Raw genomic sequence first — 25355 nt, forward strand, 5'->3', positions numbered from 1 at the left:
AGGGCGAGAACCAAAAGCCTCTATGTAAACCGACTCGTCCTCGGAAGGATTGAGGGTAGACCAGTTCCCCCTCTGCTTGAGGATCTCAAGGATGTCAGAAAAGGAGACATCCTCAGAGGGGGACCGTGGGGACCCTTCCGACTCATCCAAGTTGGTGTCAGATGTGATGGAATCAGGGGAGTCCACATGCTTCCTCTTGCATTACCTCTTCCGAGGGGGTTCCACTGACGGATCAGGGGAGGCCTCAGAAGAGGAGGATGCTCCCAATGGGGGCACCTGAGGCGTTGGATCTCTGCAGTCAGGGTCGAGAGGATGGGTAGAGACTGTAGCAGGCACAACAGTGGGAGGAGCTAAGGGAGCTGACTGTGGAGCAGGCACAAGGGCCAGCACACTCCTGATGACCTCAAAAGCACCCCTATCAGGCAGGGAAGAAGGTCCCCGCTCTGAAGAGATAAGGACCCCTCCCGGCACTGAGAGGGATGGCTCCGAGGCTGATGTCGGGGCCGAACTCACCTGCGCCAAGGCTCCGAGACGGAGAACGGGGTCGGACAAGGGTCCGATGCCACTTGCCCCCTCGGAGCAGATGAGGGAGTCCAGGCACCCGGATCCCTCCAAGGATGGAACCAAGGAAGAAATCGGAGCCAATGACGGAGATGAAAGGTGTGGTATCGGCTCCGACGTGTTGACGGTCCTGGCTCCCACGAACTCCGGCTCAGAGGAAGAGTCGGAGGAGGAATCGACAATGGAATGGGGATAGCCGCTGTCTTATGAGAAGGGCTATGAAGCATCTGGGCCAGTGCCTGCGACTTAAGGAGTCTGCTAACCACCCTCTCGAGGTCATGCTCTGAAAGCCTGGAAGACCGAGAGGAATGGGACCGTTGGCTCCACTCCAAAAGCAAGGGAGATCTCGGAGCCAAATGGACTGACTCCAAAGAAGGAAACCTGGAGCACTTACTGCTCGCAGACGGTTCCAACACAACGATCGGAGCCGACTGAGTCTTGGGAGCATCAGCTCCGGCCGGAGCCGACGTAAAAGCACTAAGAGCACCACTAGTCGAAGGCTCTGTACGTGGAGCCGACGACTTAGTAGGCTTCGAAGGTTTACCCAATGAAGACTTGGTCGGGGAACCTTCGGGCTTCAACAAGCCTCTCAAGATAAGCTTATTTCTGCGCTCCTGCAGGACTCTTGGACTGAATGCATGGCAGACAGAACAAGAGTCCTGCAGGTGCAGAGGCCCAGGCAATAAACACAAGAAGTGTGACCGTCTGTCAGAGACATCTTCTGACAGCACGAGTCACACTTCTTGAAGCCTGAAACCCTGGAATCTTTAGACATCCTGACAGGGATGACAAGTAACACACAACAAACACCCACACTCAAATTTACTTAGTCTAGTCACACACACACACACACACACACACACACACACACACACACACACACACACACACACACACACACACACACACACACACACAAAGACTAAGGTTATTTTAACTGACAAAATAAAGTACTTTAAACTAAAATTAACTAAAAATTAAAATAAAAATTAGCCCAAAGGCCTAGTAATCTACGGAGTGGGGGTAGGGAACGAGAAGGAAGATAGAAATAAACCCGAAAGGGAACTATCTAAGGCGGGGATACACTAGAGGGGTAAGCAGGATCTAACAGTAAAACTAATACTGAAAAAAGACAGGAAAAACCTTACCAGAAAAGATTTTTACAAATCTAACCTGAGAGCCGGCAAAAACGCAACCTCGCAGCTGAAGCGGAAAACGAGATCTGGGTAGTTAGCGCCTAGCATTGTGGGATACAGGGTAGCCTCGAGCCGGTAAAAATAGCTCTCAAGCTTTAGTATAGGCCGAGTCAGAGCCGATCCAGCAAGAATGAAGGCGAGATTGGCAACTTAACATCTTACAATCTTGATTCTTTCAGTGGGAAAGAATTTGCTTGACCATGCCACACTAACATAAACTTGCAAGTTGTAAAAAAGTGTGGGGCTTCACCCCCCAACTACATATACCAACTCCGAGATCGCTCTACACTGGGGAAAGGGCAAATTCCCGATAATGGCCAAACAAATTCTTTCCCGGTGAAACAATTCACTGACCTGGCCATTCGATGTTTAGGAGTTCGACAAGTTAAGTGGTCTATTAGATTATATATATATATATATATATATATATATATGTGTGTGTGTGTGTGTGTATATGTACACACACACACACACACACACACACACACACACACACACACACACACACACACACACACACACACACACACACACACATGGAAATCAAATCTAATTTACAAAAATTAGAACTCATACTTATGGAGAAAAGAAATTAAAAAATTGAGTCCCGAGTATGTAAGGTACGTAATTACTTACAGTGTAATCTGCAGCAGGAAGTTTCACACCTGGGAATAAATCACTGGTTATTCCATTGAACAGAGGGATGTCATGAGACAAGAATTTTGGTTCATTCACATCCTTAATGGATCGAAGAAGCTAAAAGAAAAGAGACATACATATAGTACCACTACTCAAAATATATCTTATGCAACAAAAACAGTAAGGTTAAGATGAATATGTATTCAGTATACTGTATTGTATAAAAAGACTGACAATTCCACACAGTGAACAAATATTTAATGCAAGCTAACAATGACAAGCAGTATGTATTCAAATGTTACTGTACTTAATGCAACAGAGATTATGGATACCGCACTTGATTAGTTATTCATCATAATTAAGCACTGACATAGAGGATTATGACTGAATCGCTGATTGTAATGAGCATATTATGTTCGAGACATGGATTTCAAGAAATTCACTTCAAAAGTGAAGCTCGTGGTAAATCTTGGTATCCATGTCAAGAATACATAATTTTTCATTATGACTGCAGGTCCAATCAGGTTTCTTTTTAGTGCATGGAGATTTATTTTCTTCATGTATTACTACTTAGCGAAAAATCAGATTTAAAAAAAAAAAAAACGTGACTCGTACCAGTTTTGAAAGGCAGTAAAGCAGTGGGGAAGTGGCTGACATCTTAAGTATTCTATCTGTAAAGGAAGCAGCTGTAACCAAAGTACTGTGTGTACTTTAACAAACAGGCACAAAAAGGAGTTGAAACGAAACCAGTTCATGCTATGCTGCTGCGGTTTTCTGATTAGCGCTGTCTACCTTTAGTGCAAAAAAAGAAGTTATGTACTTAACATAATGTTCTATCTGTGTTGTGATTTTCATTTATCTTTGACCTATGGGCTCAGTTCCAAACCTCAGAACCGACTAGGTCACTACTACAGCCCACAGGAACCAAAAAATAGAAGTTATGTTCTTACCATAACGTTCCATGTTAGTTGTCTTCTTCTCGCCTTCTTCTTGCTGGATGGGTTCGGAGCCGACCTCGCCCGACGGCCACTCTAAAAGCTCGAGAGTTGGTTCCACCGGCTCGAGGCTCCCTTATATCCCACAATGCTAGGCGTGAGTTACCTCAGATCTCGTTTGTAAGCTAGGCCCAGCCTATAATAGTAATAGAATAACTAGTAACAAAGTCCACCTCTATAAACAAGGGAGAAGAGAAGGGTGACCTACATCCTGATCCAGGAAATATGCACAGCAGAGCATATACCTAAAGTATAGAGGTGGTAGAAAGAGAGGTCACAATCAAAACTCCTCTAGGTCTGTCCAGGCCAGGGGGAAGGAGGGTGGGACGCAAGAAGATAGCGAGAAGAAGACAACTAACATGGAACGTTATGGTAAGAACATAACTTCTATATGTTAAGTTGTCTATCTCGCCTTCATTCTTGCTGGATGGGACCGCGTCCCTAGCACCTTGTCCTGGGTGGCCTAACGGAACAGACTCTTGAGAACAGTGGAACCAAAGTTAGCTCTATGCCTAGAAGCTAAATCCAACTTATAATGAGAAATGAAAGTGTGAGGAGTAGCCCAAGTAGCCGCTGCACAAATGGTGTCAATAGGCAGTCTATCTTGGAAAGCTATAGAAGTAGCCAAGGCTCTGGTAGAATGGGCTTTAGGTTTGCTAGGCAGCCTTTGGTGTCTAATTTCATAAACAAGGGAGATCAGAGATGTTAGCCATCTGGATAATGATACCTTTGAAACTGAAAGTCCCTTTCTGCCTTCTGCATAAGAGACGAACAGCTGGTCAGATTTCCTGAATTGTTTTGTTCTATCCAAATAGTACCTTAACTGACGATGAACATCTAGCCAATGCAATCTTTGTTCAGATCTGTTAGAATATTCTGGAAAAAACACCGGGAGGTCAATGTTTTGATTCAGGTTAGCCGAGGAGGCTATTTTTGGTAAGAAGGACGGATTGGTTCGTAAAGATACTCTGTCCTTATGGAACAACAGATAAGGAGGTCGGCAGCTGAGTGCATGAAGTTCTGAAACTCTTCTAGCTGAAGTAATAGCTACTAGAAAGAGAGTCTTCCATGATAGTAATTTTAAAGAACAGGAGGCTGCAGGTTCGAAAGGGGAAAGAATCAAAGAACTAAGAACTAAATTTAGGTCCCAAGGAGGAGGAGGATTTCTTATAGGAGGCCTGAGTAGAAAAACTCCTTTCAAAAAGGCTTTGCAAAGTTTGTGGGACATTATGGCAGACTCTGAAATGCCCACATGAAAGTTAGAAATAGCTGCCAATTGAACTTTAAGAGTAGATGGAGATGAACCTGCATGGAAGAGTTCAGCTAGAAAATCAAGGACCATTTGGATGGAAGCAGTGAAAGGATCTATGTCCCTTCCTTGAGCCCAATAGGCGAAACGTTTCCACTTACTCAAATAAATCTTTCGGGTGGAAGATTTATGGGAAGCTATCAAAATATCTCGAACAGAGTGAGATATTTGAGGAAGCCTGGCTAAGGTTGGAACTGGAGGAACCAAGCAGTGAGGTTCAGAGAGGGGAGGGAGCGATGTAACTGACCCGACTGATGGATCAAAAGATCTGGAACTAGGTCCAGATGCCAAGGTCGCTCCAACAGAAACTGATGTAGAAAGGGGAACCAAACCTGTCGAGGCCAGTATGGAGCAATGAGGATCAAAGAAGCCTTCTGAGCGATAGCTTTCTGTATCACTTGAGAGATTAGTGGGAAGGGAGGAAATGCATACAGAGGTCCCCAGGGCCAAACTTGGACTAGAGCGTCTCTGCTGGGTTGGCCTGGTAAAGGGAATAGGGTGAAATAATCTCTGCACTTGCTGTTTTGGGGAGTAGCAAAAAGGTCGCAGCAAGGCTGACCCCACTTGAGAAAAATTTCTCTCACAACAGAGTCTTTCAGAGACCACTCGTGAGGCATGAGGATAGCTCTGCTCAACTTGTCCGCGATTTGATTGGACTTCCCGGAGATGTGCGTTGCTATCAGAAAACGCTGAGAAGAAATCGCCCATTGCCACAGTCTGAGTGCTTCTCGACACAGGGGGTAGGACCTGGTTCCGCCTTGTTTGTTGATATACCACACTACAGACATATTGTCCGTCTGGATTGCTATTGTTCCCAAGGGAAGAGAGTCTTGAAGGGCTTGCAACGCTAAAAGCATTGCTCTCATCTCTAGAACATTTATGTGCAAGTGGCATTCTTCTGGTTGCCATATGCCCTGGACAGTTCTGCCCTGATAATGCCCCCCCCACCCGATCAGGGAGGCGTCCGTTGTCAGAGTAGCAACCGGAGGGGGAGGAACAAAGGGTCTTCCCAATAAGAGCTGAGGGGAAGACATCCACCACAGAAGATGATTCCTGCATGTTTGCGTGATCATAATGGTGTGGGACATCGGAAGTTGCTGGTATGACCATTGTGTGAAGAGCATCCATTGAAGGATTCTCATGTGGAATCTGGCTAATGGAAGCAAAGGTATGGCAGCCGCCATAATCCCCAATACTTTCAGAACTAACCTGGCTTTGACTCTGTTGCTGCTGAAGATGAGCGAGACCAGTTTTTGTATGTCTGTTATTCTCTGATCTGTTAGTCTGGCAGACATGTTGACTGTGTCTAGAATTGCGCCTATGAAGGTAATAACACGACAAGGCGACAAAACAGACTTTTCGCAATTTATTGAAATGCCTAAGTTTTGACAAGTGCGAAAGGTGTAGTCCCTGGCTGTTAGAAGAAGATGCTCGGTGGGAGCTGTAAGGAGCCAGTCGTCCAAATATGGAAACACCTGGAATCCTTGACGTCTCAGGTGAGAAGCTACCACTGCCATACATTTGGTAAACACCCGGGGGCAGTGGTGAGTCCAAAGGGCAGGGCTCTGAATTGAAAATGACTGGTTCCCAGCCTGAAGCGGAGAAATCTTCTGGAGCGTCTGTTCATTTTTATGTGATAGTACGCATCCTGAAGGTCTATAGAGCACATCCAGTTTTTTCTTCCCAATAGGGGAAGGATGGACTGTAGCGTGACCATCCGAAATCGTGTTTTCTTGACTGACTTGTTCAAGATACTGAGATCCAAAATTGGTCTCCAGTCCCTGTTTTTTGGAACTAAAAGGAACCTGGAGTAGATTCCGGATCCTTGCTGGTCTGCTGGAACTGGCTGAATTGCTCTTTTTGCAAGCAGTTTTGAAACTTCCAAAGCTGCAAGATCCCTTTGAGCGGGTGGAACATCTGGAAGGGATTTTTTTGATCGGTTTGGAATGCAAAGAAAGGAAATGGAATAGCCTTCGGAAATGATGGACTGTACCCACTTGTCTCGAGTTAGGGATAGCCAGGCTTCTGGGTACAGTGACAATCTTCCCCCGACTGCCTCCGAAGGTGGACAGTCGGGCAACATCTCAGGGATGCTGAAAGGGCTTATCGGAGAAAGTTTCTCCATTGCCCTGGTTCTGCGGACCCCCCCTGCCTCTAGGGCGGCGTCTACCATTGTTGTTCCCCCCTCTGCCTCTGGCGGGGAACCGACTCTGTGCGTCAGGCGAAGCCCCTTGAGATTGTTTGCGGAACCACATTTTTCCACTTTTCTGGCCCTTGGGGTAAGGCCTAGAAGGAGTAGAAAAACGGACTCCGACGGCAGAAAGAGTCTTGCCATCAGTCTCGCACCTAGTCAAGGTTTCTTTCACTTGAGGACCAAAAAGAGATGATCCATCAAACGGGAAATTAGTGAACGACGTTTTAAAGGGGTCCGCAAAGTTGCATAACCGCATCCAGGCATGCCTACGTAAGGCCACTCCTGTTCCTGCGGCCCTGCTCGCTCCATCAGCCGCATACGAAAGGAGGCGCATGGAGGAGTTAGCTATGGAGTTCAGGGTAGCCAGCTGAGTGTTCATCTTGTCTTGAAAACCCGCAGCTGTAGGATCCTTTAACATATCACTCGCTTCTTTGATCAAGTCCCTTTGAAGACGAGTAAAATGGCATAGGTAATTCAGCGAACGCATTGCAAAGGTCGCTGACGAGAACATCCGCTTCCCGTACCTGTCCATGGACCTTGATTCCTTGTTAGGTGGATGGACAGGCACTGAAGGATCAGCTAGTTCCTTCTTAGTGGCAGCAGCAACCACCATAGCATCCACAGAAACTCCTTTTGTCAGAAATTGTTTATCTGCTGGTGCTGTGATGAATTTTGAGGGTCTCCTGGGAGTGGGGTCCACTGAATCAGGAGCCGTCCATGCCTTTTTTGCTACCACCTGCATGAGGGGGTCAAAGGGGGGAGACACCCAGGAGGTGGAAGGGCGAGAGCCAAACGCCTCAAGGTACACAGATTCATCCTCCGAAGGGTTGAGGGCTGGCCAATTTCCCCTCTGTTTAAGGATTTCTAGAATGTCTGCAAATGAGACATCTTCAGAAGGGGAACGGGGGGAACCCTCGGAATCCTCTAAATCTGTGTCAGAGGTGACGGACTCAGGTGAGTCTATGTGTTTCCTCTTACACTTTCTCTCTTCTGCCAAATCAGGAGAGGCCTCGGAAGAGGATGAGATCCCCACAGGGGATTCCTGAGGAGCTGGCTCTCTGCGGTCCGGGATGAGGGAGTGAGTCGACTTGACCTGAGGCACCGTAGAGGGAGGGGCGGACGGAGCCGACTGTGGAGTAGAACCAGGTTCTAACACACTCTGCATGACCTCGAACACACCCCTGTCAGGCAGAGCCAGAGGTTCCCGCTCCGAGAAGCTGAGAACCTCCCTCGGCACCGACAGTGATGGCTCGAGGCGATGTCGGAGCCGAACTCACCAGCCAAGCCCGAGAGGAAGAGCGGGTCGGACAAGGGTCCAATGCCACTCACCCCTCGGAGCCGACGAGGGAAGTCAGGTGCCGAGATTCTTGAAGGAAGAAATTGGAGCCGACGGAGCCGAATACACCTGTATCGGCTCCGACAACCACAGTCTCGGTTCAACGCCTGGCTCCGAGCTCAACGGAGTCGGAGGAGGAACATATTGATGGACAGGGGCAGGCATCGACTGATGAGTCGGGCTCTGAAGCATTTGGGCCAGTGCCTCGGACTTAAGAAGTCGACTCACTACCCTCTGAAGGTCATGATCCGACAGCCTCGATGACCTAGAGGAGTGAGATTTATGGCTCCGTTCAGACAGCAGAGGAGATGCTGGAGCCGAATGAACGGAGCCAAGGGATGGTGACCTAGATCTCTTCCTAGATGTCGGCTCCGAAGTTCTGGTTGGAGCCGACAAGGGAATTTCTAATACCTCGGCTCCAGCCGGAGCCGAGGGAACCACAGAAGCTGTAGACTCATCGGCTCCAGCCGGAGCCGATGTAGACAGAGGTTTAGTAGCCTTAGGTCTCGGCTCAGTAGCTGGAGCCGAGGACCTAGAAGCCTTGGAGGGCTTCCCAGAGACAGAGAGGGAATCCTCAGGCTTGAGTAGACCCCTTAGGATCAATTTGTTCTTTCTTTCCTGCAGGACCCTGGGACTGAAGCCGTGGCATACAGCACAGGAGTCCTGCAGGTGCAAAGGCCCCAGGCAGTAGACACAAGAAGTGTGACCGTCTGTCAGAGACATTTTCTGACAGCACGCATCACACTTCTTGAAGCCTGAGACCTTTGTGTCTTTAGACATCTTAGAACAAAAAAGTGTAATCACACACACACAGTCAAACACACTGATTACACCCTATCTTATTTTAAAACTCAAAAATAAAACAACTATCAAAAGTTTTAATTAAGAGAAACAACACACACACACCACTAGGGAATGGAAGAAAAGGCCTGAAGGCCCGAGGGAAGAACTTAAAAGTTCTTGTGGGGAAGAATGGGATTTTGAGAAAAAAAGGGGTAGAATTCCACTAAACTAAGGGAAACAACAGTTAAAATTAAAAATAAAGGGGTTTAAGTATACTAACTTTACTGAAAGTTTACTCACCAAGAAGCCGGTAGAAAACCAACACCTCGATCGCTGTAGCGGCAAACGAGATCTGAGGTAACTCACGCCTAGCATTGTGGGATATAAGGGGAGCCTCGAGCCGGTGGAACCAACTCTCGAGCTTTTAGAGTGGCCGAGTCGGAGCCGAGGTCGGCTCCGAACCCATCCAGCAAGAATGAAGGCGAGATAGACAACTTAACATCTCTTGTTTTTAAGTCCTATCCAGAATGGTCCTCTCCAATTTACCTCAGATTGAGTTTGCAGATAAACACGCCAGGATGTAAACCTAGTATCACTTTAGTCAAGACCATATCTAGTGTCATATATGAAACAATGTATAAGTAGGACCAGACTTCACTCCATCAGGAGGTCAGAATGGAAGGGGGACAGATGGTGGAGAGTCAAGGGTAAATGAAAATCAACAACACAGATGGAACATTATGGTATGTACATAACTTCTTTATCTGATTTTGTCAACCTTCATTTATTCCTTGGCCTACGAGACAGAGTCCCCAGCTACCTTATATCTTGGGAGGACTCAGAGAAGGATATTCCTGGGCAACATAGAACCAAAGGATGCTCTTCCCCTTGAGACCAAATCAAATTTGTAATGAGTAATAAAGGTAAATGGGAAGCCCATGCTGCCGCTGCACAAATATCAACCAAGGAATTCTTAGAATGAAAAACTGCTGAAGTAGCTATGGCCCTAGTAGAGTGAGTCCTGACACGTCCAAGCAATTCAATTTTCCTTTTGTTGTATACGAAAAATATACAGTCTTTTAGACACCTAGATAAGGTAACTTTGGATACAGGTTTACCCATTCTTGTATTGGAAAAGGAAACTTGCTCAGATTTCCTAATGTCTTTCGTTCTGCGGAGATAAAAATGCAATTGCCTGTAGATGTCCAATAAATGTAGAGAGTATTCACCATTGTTTGAGAACTTGGGAAAAAAATACTAGTAAATTGATTGCCTGATTGATATTAGTCTCTGAGACCACTTTTGGATGAAAAGAGGGGTTCATTCTCAAGGAAACCCTGACTTTGTGAAATATCAAATATGGTGATTTACAAGACAGGGCTTGAATCTCTGAAATTCTTCTGGCAAAAGTAATCGCTATCAGAAAAGTAGTTTTTCAAGATAAAAATTTTAAATCGCAGTTGGCAGCAAGTTTGAAGGAGGAATGTACTACTGCCTGTAACACTAAAGAAAGATCCTAGGGTACAAACGGATCTATATACGGAGGTTGTAACAACAATGTCCCTCTTAAGAATGCTTTGCAAAGTTTATGAGAAATTAATGAATATCTCTTGAACCCTTATGAAAGTTTGAAACAGCCGCTAGCTGAACCTTAAGAATACAGGAAGAGGCTCCTTCTTCAAACAGTAAAGCTAAAAATTCTGAGATTTTGTTGATAGGAGCAGAAAAAGGGTTAATGTTATTATTAAGAGTCCAATAGGAAAAACTATGCCATTTACTCTTGTAAAGCTTCCTAGTGGAAGGTTTGTGTGATGCTGAAATAATCTTACAAACTGGGAAAGATTGACAATTACGCCTAGCAATTAGTGGAACTGGAGAAGCCAAACTGTCAGCCTGAGGTTTTGAAGGTTTGGGTGAACTAATCCCTCTGGATGGGATAGGAGATCAGGATCTGGGTCAAAAGTCCATGGTTGTTGAATCAGATACGGCCAAAGAAAGGGGAACCAAAACTGTCAAGGCCAGAAGGGAGCAAAGAGAATTACTTTGTTCTTCAACCTTATCGCTTTCTTCAGGAGTTGAGGGATTAAAGGAAAGGGGGGAATATAGAAGTCTGGAGTACCAATATTGCAGGACAGCATCTCTCAGGGACTCTCTCAGAGGGGGAAGCAGGGCAAAGTAGCTGCTGTACTTTTTGTTCAGGGGTGATGCAAATAAGTCGCAGCAAGGCTGGCCCAAGTGGCGAAATATTTTTCTTGCCACTTTGGGATTAAGAGACCACTCATGAGCAGGAGAAGGCATCTGCTCAGTTTGTCCACTATCACACTGGAATTCCCTAGAATGTGCATTGTTATCAGAAAGTGGTTGTCCACTGTCAGATTCTGAGAGCTTCTCGACAAAGGGGATATGACTTGGTTCCCCCCTGCTTGTTGCTGTATCAAACTACTGACATATTGTCTGTTTGAATCGCAATCATAGGTTCATAGGTAGGTACTAGGCTATTGGCCCTAGGGCCTATACAAGCCTAGCTAAAAAGGTACCCTGGCTTTCGCCACCCAAGAAAATTATTTTCCTGTGCCTCTGTCAAGCAGAACCACAGACTTGATCCCCGGGGTGAATTTCCTATTACCCATCCAATCAGCAAGATTTTTCTTGAAGAATACTAATGAGGAGCTCTGTTTGACATAGATAGGTAGTCTGTTCCAGAGTATGGGAAGTCTCTGGGACAGAAATCAATCCCTCCAGCATGTTCTGTTTATTGTGGTGACAAGGTTTAGGTCCCTAGAGTGTGTAGCTCGGAGGGATTAGGATTTCTTTAACTGGAGCATGTCCAACAGCTCTGGGTTTGGCATAGTTTTGTATGTTAGGCAGCGATCGTCTCTGCGTAGGCAATATGCGACGGAGTAAAGCTGGAGTTTTTTTAGTCGGTCTACGTAAGGCATCTGTTTGAGGCCAGTAATCCTCTTTGTGAGGTATTTCTGCGGCCTTTCCAGTTGTTGTAGATGTCTTGTGAGGTACATACCAAAAGGGGCGTTGTACTCTATAGAGGGGAACAATGACCTCTTTTTTCTGGATGAGAAACCTTTTGTGATGAGGTGTGCCACGTAGAAGGATTTCCTGACCACTGTGGTGATGTGATTATCAAAGGAGAGACTACTGTCCACCTGTGTCCCAAGGTCTCTTTCAATGTTAAGTAGACTACCATCCATGTGGTAGTTCATGGGTACAGAGTTTTTACCAAAGGGGATGACAATGCACTTTTTGGCATTGAGCTTGAGACCATGGCTTTGACACCAGGCATCTGTCTCAGTGAGGCCCTTTTGTAGGATGTCCACATCATTAGGAGTTTCTATTATGGCTCCTAGTTTGCAGTCATCTGTGAATTTAGATAGCCAAAGACCTTCTGTGTTAGCCTGTACTTCAGAGAAGTAGATACCAAATAGGAGGGGACCCAGGATTGAACCCTGTGGTACTCCACTTGTCACTGGTCTGAAGTCTGATTTGGAGTCTGCTACTTTCACAGTGTGGGTTCTGTCAGTAAGCCAGTTGGCAACCCATCTTGTAACATAGGGATTTAAACCTAGTTTAGTGAGTTTATCTATAATTCCAGAGTGGGGGATGGTGTCAAACGCCTTGGCGAGATCTAGAGAGGCTGTGTGAGCCACCTTACCGTTATCTATAGCTTTGGTGACAACTTTGAAGAAGTCCATCAGGTTTAGGAGACATGATCTGCCTTTTACAAACCCGAACTGTGTGGGGTCCAGAGTTTGGAGATCTCCAATGTCTTTGCTTATGAGTTCCATGATGATACGTTCCATGGCCTTGCAGACCAGGCTCATCAGGCTAATGGGACGGTAGTTCCCGGGGTCTGTTGTGGCCCCCCTCCCCTTTATGGAGTGGGATAACCATCGCGGTATGCCATTCAATGGGCTCAAAGCCTGAGGTGAAGCTATGATTGAATATGGTACTTAGGTGGGGCACCAGTTCATTCTGTAGTTCGTGTAGAAGGCAGCCTGGGATGTTGTCAGGTCCCATGGATGCTGTGTTCTTGGCTTTAGAGAGTGAGGTTTTTCACCTATGCAGCCGTGATTACAGGAACTTTGCATTCTTCCGGTATAAAGATGGGCCCTTTAGGGGGCGAGAGGGGGGTAAAGTTAGCAGTGAACCTATCTGCCAGGATGTTGCCAATATCAGCTGGTTCTGTACATTTAGTGTCATTGTGCTGTAACTCAGAGCAGATCTGAGTGTTCCCATTTAGATTCTTGACATAGCTATAGAATGCTTTGTGGTTGTCTTTATAGAGTCAGTGGCAATTTTGTTTTCGTAACTAACTTTGGAGGATTTTATGAGGGATCTCAGCTTCTTACTGAGGTTGACCAGGGAGTTCCTATAGTCATGGGATTTTACTCTTTTTTGCAACAGTTCCTTTCTTCTGTTGTAGAGTTTGTTTATGGCAGAGGACCACCAGATTGGCTTCCTTTTTTTGGAGGATAACATCTTGGTTCTATTAGGGATAGCATGATCCATGCACTCGTGTAAGTGCTTATAAAGTGCATTTGTGTAGGATTCGGCAGTCATACCTCTATTGTTCGTCTGCATGGGTGTCATGAAGTTTGCCACTTCTGTCTTAAGAAGTGTGAAGTTGGCTTTGGAGAAGTGTTTTACGATGGTTTCCCTAATTGGGGATGGGGGTAGGATGTGGATGTCTAGGCTGATTAGCTTGTGGTCGGATCTGACCAACGAGGAATTGACCTTCATGGTCTGAGCTGACAAGTGAGGATATTACACTGGTGGGGTTTAGATTTATGTCATTTGTGAGGACCAAGTCAAAGGGGTTCGAGTCCTTAGTGGGTGTTATCAACTAGCTGGTCCAAAGTGTTTGCATGTATGAAGCACAGGAATCTCTCAGTCTATATGATGTGGGTCATGTATGATTCCCAGTTTATACTGGGCTAGCTGAAGTCACGCATGAATATGGTGTTAGGCTGGATGAGAAATACACCGAGCACCTTCAAGCAAGTGTTGTGGTTTTCCTGTGTCATTGAGGGGGGCCTACAGCTTGCAAGGATATGGTATGGGATCTTATTTATGGTGATGTGGAGAAGCTCAAGTTCATCATGCTGATGGACCAGCCTTGAGGTGCATTTATTTTTAATGTATAAAGAGACACCTCCATCTTTTGCCCCTTCCTGTACAATAGCTGGTCTAAATATGTGGAAGGTATTGTAGACCTAAACTGCAGATCTGAGTGTTGCCATTGAGATTCTTGACATAGCTATAGAATGCTTTGTGGTTGTCTTTAGAATCAGTGGCAATTTTGTTTTCATAACTAGCTTTGGAGAATTTTATGAGGGATCTCAGCTTCTTACTGAGGCTGACCAGGGAGTTCCTCCAATCGTGGGATTTTACTCTTTTTTTGCAACAGTTTCTTTCTTCTGTTGTAGAGTTTGTTTATGGCAGAAGACCACCAGATTGGCTTCCTTTTTTTGGAGGATAGCATCTTGGTTCTGTTAGGGATAGCACAATCCATGCACTCATGTAAGTGCTTATAAAGTGCATTTGTGTAGGATTCAGCAGTTGTGCCTCTATTATCCATCTGCATGGGTGTCGTGAAGTTGGCTTTGGAGAAATTTTTTACGGTTGTTTTCCTAATGGGGGGTGGGAGCGGGAAGTGGAAGTCTAGGATGATTAGCTTGTGGTCGGATCTGACCAACGAGGAGCTGACCTCTGGTGTGGAACACCGGTCGCCCATGTTGGTGATGACCAGGTCTAGGATATTACTGCCCCTGGTGGGGGTGTGGATGAATTGATCCAAGACGTTGGAATTGATGGTTTCCAGGGTGGGTCTGTAGCAAGCTACAATCTGGATTGTGGTTTTGCCCAGAGTTAGTTGAACTTGGATAATCTCGGATGCATTATGCTGAGCAACTAGCTTGAAGGTGTGGATATCCTTAATGAATATGGACACGCCTCCACCTTTAGTGTTTCGGTCCAAGTTTGGTGGCCGAAAGGTGTGGTATGAATTATAGCCTGGTAATGCAGGGGTGCTCTCTGGAGCTTTGCACCAGGTCTCTGTCACTGCACAGATGTCAATGTTCTCCATTTTAAGGAGTGCCTCTAGTAAGTGCATTTTGAGGTTTAGACTTCTAGCATTGAGTAGCATTACCTTCCGATTTTGCTTGCTTGTACCTGTTACAGTGGTGAATTTTTCATTTGAACCTTACCTAAAAAAGGCACTATAGGGGTGGTAAGAGCCTTTGCCAGTATCCGGAATCCCAAGGGTGACAGGTGCTGGCCATCTCTGGCAAAGCAGCGTGGTCTGTCGATCATGTCATCTCAGGCAGACAGATACTGGATTCCCTTAGAATGACACCAGAAGCTTAGCCAACTGTTAAAGTTAATCATTTTGTCCTTGTACTGTGGTATCACTCTGGGTGATGGCAGGATGCTACTCAGGGCTAGGATCATACCTGCCTGGGCTACAAGATCGGAGAGCTCCTCCATGTCTCTTTTCATGTAGTCCAGGGAGGTACGTCTCAGGTCATTCACACCAACATGGACAATGACAGAGTCATATTTGTTCTTGTGGAGTGACCTGAGTGCGTGTGTTATGTGGCGGATCCTGGCACTAGACAGGCAGATGACAGTAACTTTTTCCTTGTTTAGCCTGGTGAGTGGAACATCCAGTGTGTCTGACTATAGAGTCACCTATGACTAGAGTGTTGGGTATGTTATGCCTTATGGGCTGTAGTTGAGTGGCACACTGAGTACATGGGCTATGTGTCATTTGGGTTGTGTTGGGGGGGGGAGTGAAGGTTGCTTGCATTTCTGCTTTGGAGATCTCGGTTGTTTGGGCAGAGTTTTACTGAGAGCCTCCACGAATGTAGGTGTGTGTTTTGTGCTTCTGTGTGTGTGTTTTGGTGGTGTAGGTTTTGAAAGACTATGTGATGAGTGTGGTGCGGTGCAAGTGTTTACCTTCTCCTCTTGACTGTCTAGTCCAATATTCGGTGACGAGAGCTTTGCTTCCAGTTTGGCTATATAAGTGCATCTCTCACAGGTCGTAGTGTTGGGTGGTAGGAGGAGAGGGTTTCTGTGTACATGAGGCAATTGCTGCATTGCCCCAGGATGTCCAGATTCATCAGGTAGACAGGAGAAAACACTGGGAGCTGACCTTTAGACATGCCTAAAAAGGTGCTTATTTATTAAGTACTAAAACCTGTTTTCCTCTAGACAAGTGAGGAAAGTTGAGTGCTGTAGTAATTTGTAACTTATTTAATGCTTACAATGAGTTCTGAACAAGTGCTGAGCTCAAAGAAACAGATTTGAGTGCTAAAACTAAAAAGCTGGCTAGCTGCAAAGGAAAATTTGAAGAGCAGACTTTATGGCACCAGGGATAGTTTAACCCTAGTTAAGTAAGTGTGTGTGTGTGTGTGGGGGGGGCTCAGGAGCTCACAAACAGTCCTGGACACAGCAAATCCATATCTAAACAAGACCTGCCAAGTTGACCTCCATGGGGGACAAAGTGCCTTGGACAGTCTTACCCAGAAAATGCCTCCCTTAACCCCATCTGGGAGGTGTCTGGGGTCACTATGGCTCGGAGTTGAGAAGGAACAAAGGGACGGCCCAAAAGAATTTCATTTGACTGAATCCTCCAAGGTAGGTCTTTCTTGCAATGATTAGTAATCAAAATTTGATCTGACATTGGCTGATATAGACTGGACCACTGCGAAGCTAGAAGCCACTGAAGAATTCTCATGTGAACTCTTGCTAGAAGAACTAATATAATGGCTGCCTCCATCAAGCCTAAGGCCTGTAAGACTAATCGTGCGGCTACTCTCTTGTTCCTGAAAATGTTTTTACTTGGGCCTTGATTTTTTGCAGTCTTGGAAGGGGAAGGAAAGTTATGCAAGTACTGGTATTCAGCACCGCTCCTATGAACTCTAAAGTTTGTGTTGCAGTCAGTTGTGATTTTTCAGAATTTACGGTGATGCCCATGTCAGCGCAGATCTAGAGAACGTAGTCTCTTGCTTGTTCTAGAAGATGCCTGGTGGGAGCAGTAATAAGTCAGTCATCTAAGTATGGAAACATCTGGAATCCTTGTAGTCTCAAGTGAGCTGCTACTACTGCCATGCATTTGGTGAACAACCTGGGGGCTGTGGAGAGGCCAAAAGGTAGAGCTCTGAATTGATAATGACTGGCTCCCAGCCAGAAGCAGAGAAATCTCCTGGAGCACTTGTCCATTTTTATGTGGTAATATATGTTCTGGAGGTCTGCTGAGAACATCCAATCATATTTCCCTAGAAATGGGAGAACAGACTGAACCATGACCATCCAGAATTTTGTCTGTCGAATGGACCTGTTCAAAACACTCAGATCCAAAATTGGTCTCCAGTCCCGTCTTCTTTAGCACTAAAAAGAATCTTGAGTAAATTCTGGATCCTATTTGGTCTGGTGGGACCTCCTGGATGACTTTTTTTGAAGCAGTTTTTGAATTTCTAGTACTGCTGGTTCCCTCTGATAGGGTAGAACATTGGGGTTCTGTTAGAATTGTTTGAAAAAGACAGAAAGGGTATGGTGTACACTCTGGTTATAATCCATTGCACCAAAACATCTGAAGTTATTTAAAGCCACGTGTGTTGGTGTAAGGATAGATGCCCCCTGACTGTTTCCAGAGGAAAGCAATCGGACCTCCTTTCAGGAGCGCTGGTAGGGTTTGCCAGAAAAGGAGTCCCTGGAACCCTGATTTTGCAGCCCACCTCTGCCTCTTGGATGGAGTCTTCCATTAAAACTCCCCCTTCCGCTCCTGGGACAGCCACTGCCATGTGTGTCCTGAAAATGCCCTTGGGACTTTCTGAACCACATTTTTCCACTCCTTTGTTAGAGAAGGCAACAGGAATGCTTATGCTAAAGTTAATTTGGATGTGAGGGAGAGGTACTTAATGTTGATCGAGCAGACCTAGGTTCCTATGGGTCTTGGGATATATTATTTTGAATGTGTAAATCAAATTTGAGGTTTTCATCTATTATTACTCCTAACAATTTGGTGCGAGCAACTAATTACATTTTTGTAGTGTTGACAGAGTAAATGTTGAAATCAGATTTATATGGTGCAAGTGCACCCAGGCATGTCTCCTAATGGACAACAAACAAAACCACCAAAAGCCACAAGGAGATGAAATGACCAGCCATGTTTAGTGTTATAAACCTTTAATAAATGCTTTAGTCTCGAAAGACTTCAGGAAAACAAGATACAAAAGACAGCAAGCCACCATACTATTTAAACAGTTATTAGCCAATAACACCACATTTACAATTAAAATATTTAGCTAATTATCTCCTAACTTTAAACAAAACCAAATATATATATATATATATATATATATATATATATATATATATATATATATATATATATATATACACACACACACACACAAAACAAACATAACTATTACACATAAAATATAAAATACACTCCTAAAAGGCTTGACGAAGCTATAAGTAAACACTTAATTCTTAATTTTTAACTTATTTTCTCTCACAAAAAGTTTTATATTAATTGTCCCATTTAGTCCTGGAACTTATCTGCATTTAATTTAATTTGTCATTCAGTCTCAATTGTTTCCAACTTATTTTTATAACATCCCCCTCTCATATCCGGGTCTATATTATATTTGTGAATGCTTAGGCTGTTGAATACAACATGATCGATACCTATTCAGCGAACACACAAGTCAGCGAAAGCTCACAACACAGAAAAATACATCACTGAATACATTTACTTGGCCAACACCGTTCCACCCACTAATGAAAACAAAGCACACTTCCCACCACACTGCTCGCTACATACTACTCACCCAAGCAAAATAAACCACATACATACACTAACCTAAACCCTACTTCTAAACCCAAACTAACCCTTTCATACATTACTTCATATGCACTTACCTTAACCCGCACCCTAACCCTAAGGTCCGTAACTATCACACACTTACCTTAATAAGCTATACCCAAACAAAACAAATAATCCACACACATACACTTAACCAAACCCTACTTCTAACCCTTACATACATTGCTATCTATGCACTTACCTTAACCCGAACCCTAACCCTAAGGTCTGAAACCATCACACACTTACCTTACGGAGCTACACCGCAGAAGGGCCAACTATGCCGAATCAGGATTTCAAAATTCACAGTTTCCAGCATTCTATGTACTCGCGGTTCGCTCATTAGGTGTCGATCATGCCGTATTTGACAACCTAAGCATTCACGAATATAATATAGACCCTCATATCCATAGGCACTTGTACTATTACTGAAAATAAAAATTTCTTATATTTTTCATAATTCATGGTATGTTTATATAAAGAATTATTTAGATCTTTAGTTTTAATAGACTATAGATGTTCTTTTATCTGCTTTTCCAATGTTGTAGTTGTCATTCCAACATAAAAAGCAGAACACCCAGAGTACAGACAACCCCTGCTGTTTTACAAGTAAAGTGTTTATCTAAATATACAGTATAATTGATATGTTGAAATATAATATATGAACTTCCATGTATAAACCTACATACTTTACATATTCCACATGTAAACATACCTTTAGGTTTACGAGTATGTGGAATTTCTATGTATTATCTCTCTGTAAATAATTTTTAAAACTAATATTTCTTTTATAAACAAAATTTGGTCTTGAGCCAATCGTTTTAAACAATTTGGGATTTCCTTCTAAAATATTCCAATTCACCTTTAAAATTTCTTTAATTTCACTACTATCAGCTGACATATCTAACATAAAATTTAGACTATATTGTAATACAGAATTTTCTTTTAATTCAGTAGTAGAAGTTGTGATAGCAGAACCTACAGTAACATCTGTAACAGTAACTGTAGAAGCAACATTAGTACCAACAAAGCCTCTACTCACTGTACTTATGTCAGTCTCTTCTATTAATGGAGATTTACACAATATCTATCTATTATTACTAATCTCTTCAGCTGTCTTAAATAACATACTTCTATCATATCCCCTTTGACCAAATAATGAAATAATATTTAAAAGTTCTTGTTTAAACACTTCATCTAAGTTGGTCAGCCTAGAGGCCCTAATAAAACGACCTCTAGGAATACTATTTTTCATAAACTTTGGATGCCCGCTATTATAATGTAAATAATTGGTGGAAAAGGTAGTCTTCCTATAAATCTTACTATCTATTTTTTTCTTATATAAATGCCAATCTAAAGGAACATCTACAAAATGAACAGTAGTTCCCAGATCACTAATAGTAAACTGCAGGAAGCTAGAAACTTCATTAATTCTTTTAACAAACTTGCTGCATTCACTAATATTCATGTTTACTATCAAGAAAAGCTAGTCAACAAACCTTTTATAGAATAAAACTTTTTCAAAACCAGTAATTTTACTAAATACATTGATTTCCCAACATTCTAATACCAAATTGGCAAAAGATGGGGCCACTGCTGACCCCATTGCCACTCCTTTAACTTGCCTATAATATTTTTTATTAAATAAAAAGAAAGTATTCTCTAGCATTAACTCCATCAGGATACAGAATAAATCAATGAAATCAACACTAAAAAATAATTCTGATTTAAAAATAACCTTAAACATTCAACTCCTTGATCCTGTGGTATACACGTAAAAAGTGAACATACATCAATAGTCATATTCACAGTGTCTTCTAAACAATTATCATAATTAAAAGTATTGTGAAAATGTCTCACTTGAATTAAAAAATCCAATGAATATTTTTAAAAAGATATTAATTTTTGTACCACAGCGTTTAACATTTTATCTAAAAATAAGGCAATTTCTTCAACAAACATTTCCTGATGCTGATACTATAGGCCGAAAAGATGGTTTACTATTTTTGTGGATTTTGGGAATACAAAACAATACCCCTACTTTGGGAAAATCAACCTTCAAAAACTCATACAACTCATAATTAATACGACCATTCATCAATAAATCATACAGTACGTGTTCAATTTTTCGATAACATTCATGTATAATGTGTAAATCAACTACTTCATATTCATTTATATTATTCAACATTTCTGTTATTTCTTGTATATATTTATCATTATTCATAATTACTAATCCAGCTCCCTTATTGGCTTTCATGAACCTCAGCTGAGTTAAATTCTTTAGTTCGTGTAAAGCCTTAATTTCTTTGGGAGATAGATTGTAAAAGACCCGTTTTCTTTTACATTTATCACGGCCTAATAATGCTCTTATTTTATTCTCACACCACTGCTCAAATACTTTTATAGTACAATTTAATGGTGGATTCAGGGTAGAAGGCTTTTTCCATGTTTGTTTCAAGCCAACTAATAAATAATTAAAATTTTAATAAATAATTTAAATTAAATTTCCTTGTGTAGAGTTTAAGCTCGAAAATGGTCTAACATAAATTAGCACGATGACTAGGTATAAAACTAAATCTAAGTCCAAGTAATTTATAATGAACAGTACTAAAATGAAAATCAGATAAATTAATTATAGTTGCATTTTCACTCACAGATAAATCATCATTTAAAAAGTCTTTTCACCTAAGCATCCTTTTCTTTTCCTGTTGAACGACTGGCTTCTGCCTTGGGTTCGCTGGAAGTTTTTTGACCCATTTTCATTATTATTGTGACTTGGAGAATACAATGGTAATTCCACAACATCATTTAACCATTTATGACCTTTAATATTTTTGCTGTCATTCAGTTTAGAATTACTTTCTTGTGGAGTATTTTCACCACTTCCTGTCTTACTTGTACCTTCAGATGAATTGCTCACATGCTGCACTTCCTTATTTGAACTTAAAGGTACAGCATCACAATTGTTGAATACCTTGCCTGATGTATAATGAAGCCCATTGATTGAATAAGCTGTATTATTATAATAAGATAGCTTGCCCCTTTGCAGTTTATGTTTTCTATACACTAAAGACCTCTCTAACTTCTCCATGTTGGTCAATATAGCTTCATATTCATTCTGGAGTTCAGGGGAACATTGTAGGAAATTATTTAATTCAGCTCCACCCCCTGACATGAAAAAATATATCAAAATAAGGGGAATGGAGGGAGGGCACAGCAACTGCAACACAGATCACAGCTGCAGTTATGGTAGGTTTACTTATTCAGCTGTACTACATTCTTCAAGTTGATCACTGTGTGTGTGTGTGTGTGTGTGTGTGTGTGTGTGTGTGTGTGTGTGTGTGTGTGTGTGTGTGTGTGTGTGTGTGTGTATCTGAAAAGGGTAGGCTAAAGGAGAAAAACCAACAAACTATACACTAGTAAGGAAAAAAATGTAAGCTATAGAATAAAACTTTAAAGCAGAACAAGAAAATTGAACTTAGCTAGAGAGCAATTTGGCAACGCATCTGCCACAGGATGTGGCAAATGAGATCTGAGGTAAACTGGACAGGAACATTCTGGGTAGGATTTAAGGTCGAGAATTTTTTGTTCTTGTGGGCTGTAGTAGTGGACGAGTCCGTTCCAAGGCTCATAACCGAACCCATAGGCCAAGGAATAAATGAAGATTAACAGCATCAGATTAGGTGCTAACAATCTAAGCACTGTTAAGGTTGGTTCTCACAGCTGTGTAAGTAAATAAACATTTGAATGATCACTGCAGTAGTAGTCTAACCTCTCTGGGTTATGTCCTGTAAAGGACATAGCTGGTCATCTTCCAAAGCACCTTCCATAAGTCCAAACCATTAATCAGCTGAAGCTGAGCTGACTAAAAGTCAGGTTTAGGCACCAACCCTGTCTGAAAAGGTTAATGCTAGAAAAATAATACATGTCCACACCCTGGCATAAAAAATATCAAAATAAGGGGAATGGAGGGAGGGCACAGCTACTGCAACACAGATCACAGCTGCAGTTATGGTAAGTTTACTTATACAGCTGTACTACATTCTTCAAGTTGATCACTGCAGTAGTCTAAATTAAATGGGTAGATTACCATAGCTTAGACAGACTGGGAGTAGAGCATCTGGTGAGTGGTCCTAGTACAGCCTGTCCTAGACTTGGAAAAGGAATCAAGTTTATAGTGCTTTGTAAAATAGACTGATTTGCAGCTTTTAGAATGCTTCCAGAATCCAGCCCTTTCCAATAATCCATAAATAAAGCCAAGGCCCTGTTAGAATGAGCTTGATCCTGCTTGGAATAGTTTTGTTGTGCTGGGAGTAACCAAACATAATAGCATGAAACAACCATTAGGAAATAGTCTGTTTTGGCAATGGTTGTCTTTTTTTCTTATCATCACAATAAAAGAACAACTGATTAGAAGGTCTGAAAGATTTTGTTATTTTGTTCTGTCAGGATAGTACATGAGTTGTCTGTGGACATCCAAGGTATGAAGCATCCTTTCTCCATCATTTTTAGGTTCAGGAGAGAAGAAAGGGATATGGGTAGCTTGGCTTAAATTAAACTTAGACACCACTTTGGGCATAAAAAGGATTAGTTCTCAAGGAAACCTTATCTTTGTGAAAAAATAATATAAGGTTGACTTGCTGTAAGAGCTTGTAACTTCTTGCAGAGATCAGAACAATAAAACTGCTTTCGAAATCAAGAACCTGAAGTCAGTCTGATAAGCTGGTTCAAAAGGAGCAAGAGTTAGTTCTTCTAACAAAAACATAAGATGCCAAGGAGGAGTCACCTCTTTATTGTGAGGCTTCATATTCAGACCCCCTTTTAAAACATGGAAATGAAAATGGGGAATCTATGAGCAGTCAGGTTATAATGTCTGACAAATGACCCTTGATTCAGGAGTAAGATAGACCATAGTATAGCAACTCACACAAATAATGTAAAACATGAGAAACACTGGCCCTAAATGAGTGCTGGTTCTTTTGTTGGCACTAACTAGAAAACCTTTTCCATTTGCTAATATATGACTTTCTAGTAGCAGATTTTCATGTCTACATGAATATCTGCTATACTTCTTCAGAAAAAAAAGTGCCTAAAAGGCATTAAAATCCTATCTTTATGCAGTCAGTTGCAGATGTTCGGAGTTGAGAGGTATCAAACACCCCTGGTCTTGTGTGAGTAAATCTCTAAAAGTCTGTGAGAAAACATCTGGTAATTGCCCCTGACCACTTCCAGAAGAAGGGAAAACCATTGTTGCCCAGGCCAGATGGGAATCACCAAAGTGATTTTTGGGAGTCCTCCTGAAGTACCCTGAATATTAATGGAAAAGGTAGAAAAGTATCCAGGAACATTTCTGTCCAAGGAAAAGAAAAGGCATCTGCCTTCCTGGCCTTCCTGTATGGAGTCTTAGAGCAGACTTTTGTCAACTGACTGCTTAGAGAGGAAGCAAAAAGATCTATTTAAAAAGTTCCCCACAGATGGATCAAATCTTGGAAGACCCTCTAATTTAGTTTCCATTCATGAGGTTATGTCCTGGTCCTGCTCAGCCTGCCCGCCACACAATTTTTGCTTTGACAAAATATTAAGGTATCGGTAGAATGAGGTTGTGACAAAAAGCTGTATCCTAGGCTACCGTTGTTAGTCTGCACTGAGGGTAAGATTTGATTCTCCCTTGTTTGTTTATGTACCTTCAACTATGACATTAGATATTAAAAGCTTGTATACCGATATTAAACATAGTTTTGGTATGGAAGCTCTTGAGTTATACCTAGATGACAGCCCAGTGGCGTATTATGTGATGGAATTAGTAAGATTTAGTTTGGAAAATAATTATTTTTGTTTTGAAGACAAAATCTACCATCAGTTGCAAGGAACCTCTATGGGTTCGTCTTTTGCCCCTATGTATGCAAATCTTTTTATGGGGATGGTTGACACTGAGTATATTTATACACATTGGTTTTTAAGAAATATGTAAAGAAAAATGTCCCATTTATAGACGACTTAGTTTTTTTATGTGATGGAGGTTCAGAATTTATTGAACAATTTATAACAGAGTTACATGAAAATAGGTTCAACCTGCAATTTAATGGTTTACAGTGGGGAAATAAGATCTCTTTTTTAGATATAATGTTAGAAGGAAAAATTGGTGAGTGAGTTGCCACTGGGCTACACAGAAAATTTGATGTAAATCAATTTATGTTGGGAAACAGTTGTCATCCCACCCATACTTTAGAATCATTACCGTATAGTGAATTTTTGAGAATATCTAGAATTTGTAATAACAATGCTGACTTTGAAAAGGAGGTATTTAAATCAGCTAATATGTTTAAAATGAGAAAATATAACATAGATGTTATAGAAATAAGTATGGCGAGAGTAAGAAGGGATGGATATAGCAAAGATAATAATAAAATCATATACAGACATCCAAAAGAAAATTTAAAGACATATAAA

General features: G+C 42.4%; 1 protein-coding gene across 1 annotated transcript in view; it reads right to left on the reverse strand.

The window, feature by feature from the left end:
• Window positions 1-25355, reverse strand: part of DNAH12 (dynein axonemal heavy chain 12) — a 4520724-nt gene that overhangs the window by 2381052 nt on the left and 2114317 nt on the right. Inside the window, exon 26 of the mRNA XM_044078497.1 lies at window positions 2394-2513. Coding sequence (XP_043934432.1) covers window positions 2394-2513 — 120 coding nt within the window. The remainder of the gene's footprint in view (window positions 1-2393; window positions 2514-25355) is intronic.

Source organism: Protopterus annectens, chromosome 7.part1 (genome assembly GCF_019279795.1).
Source record: "Protopterus annectens isolate FY-2018-M chromosome 7.part1, PAN1.0, whole genome shotgun sequence".
NCBI lineage: Eukaryota > Metazoa > Chordata > Ceratodontiformes > Protopteridae > Protopterus > Protopterus annectens.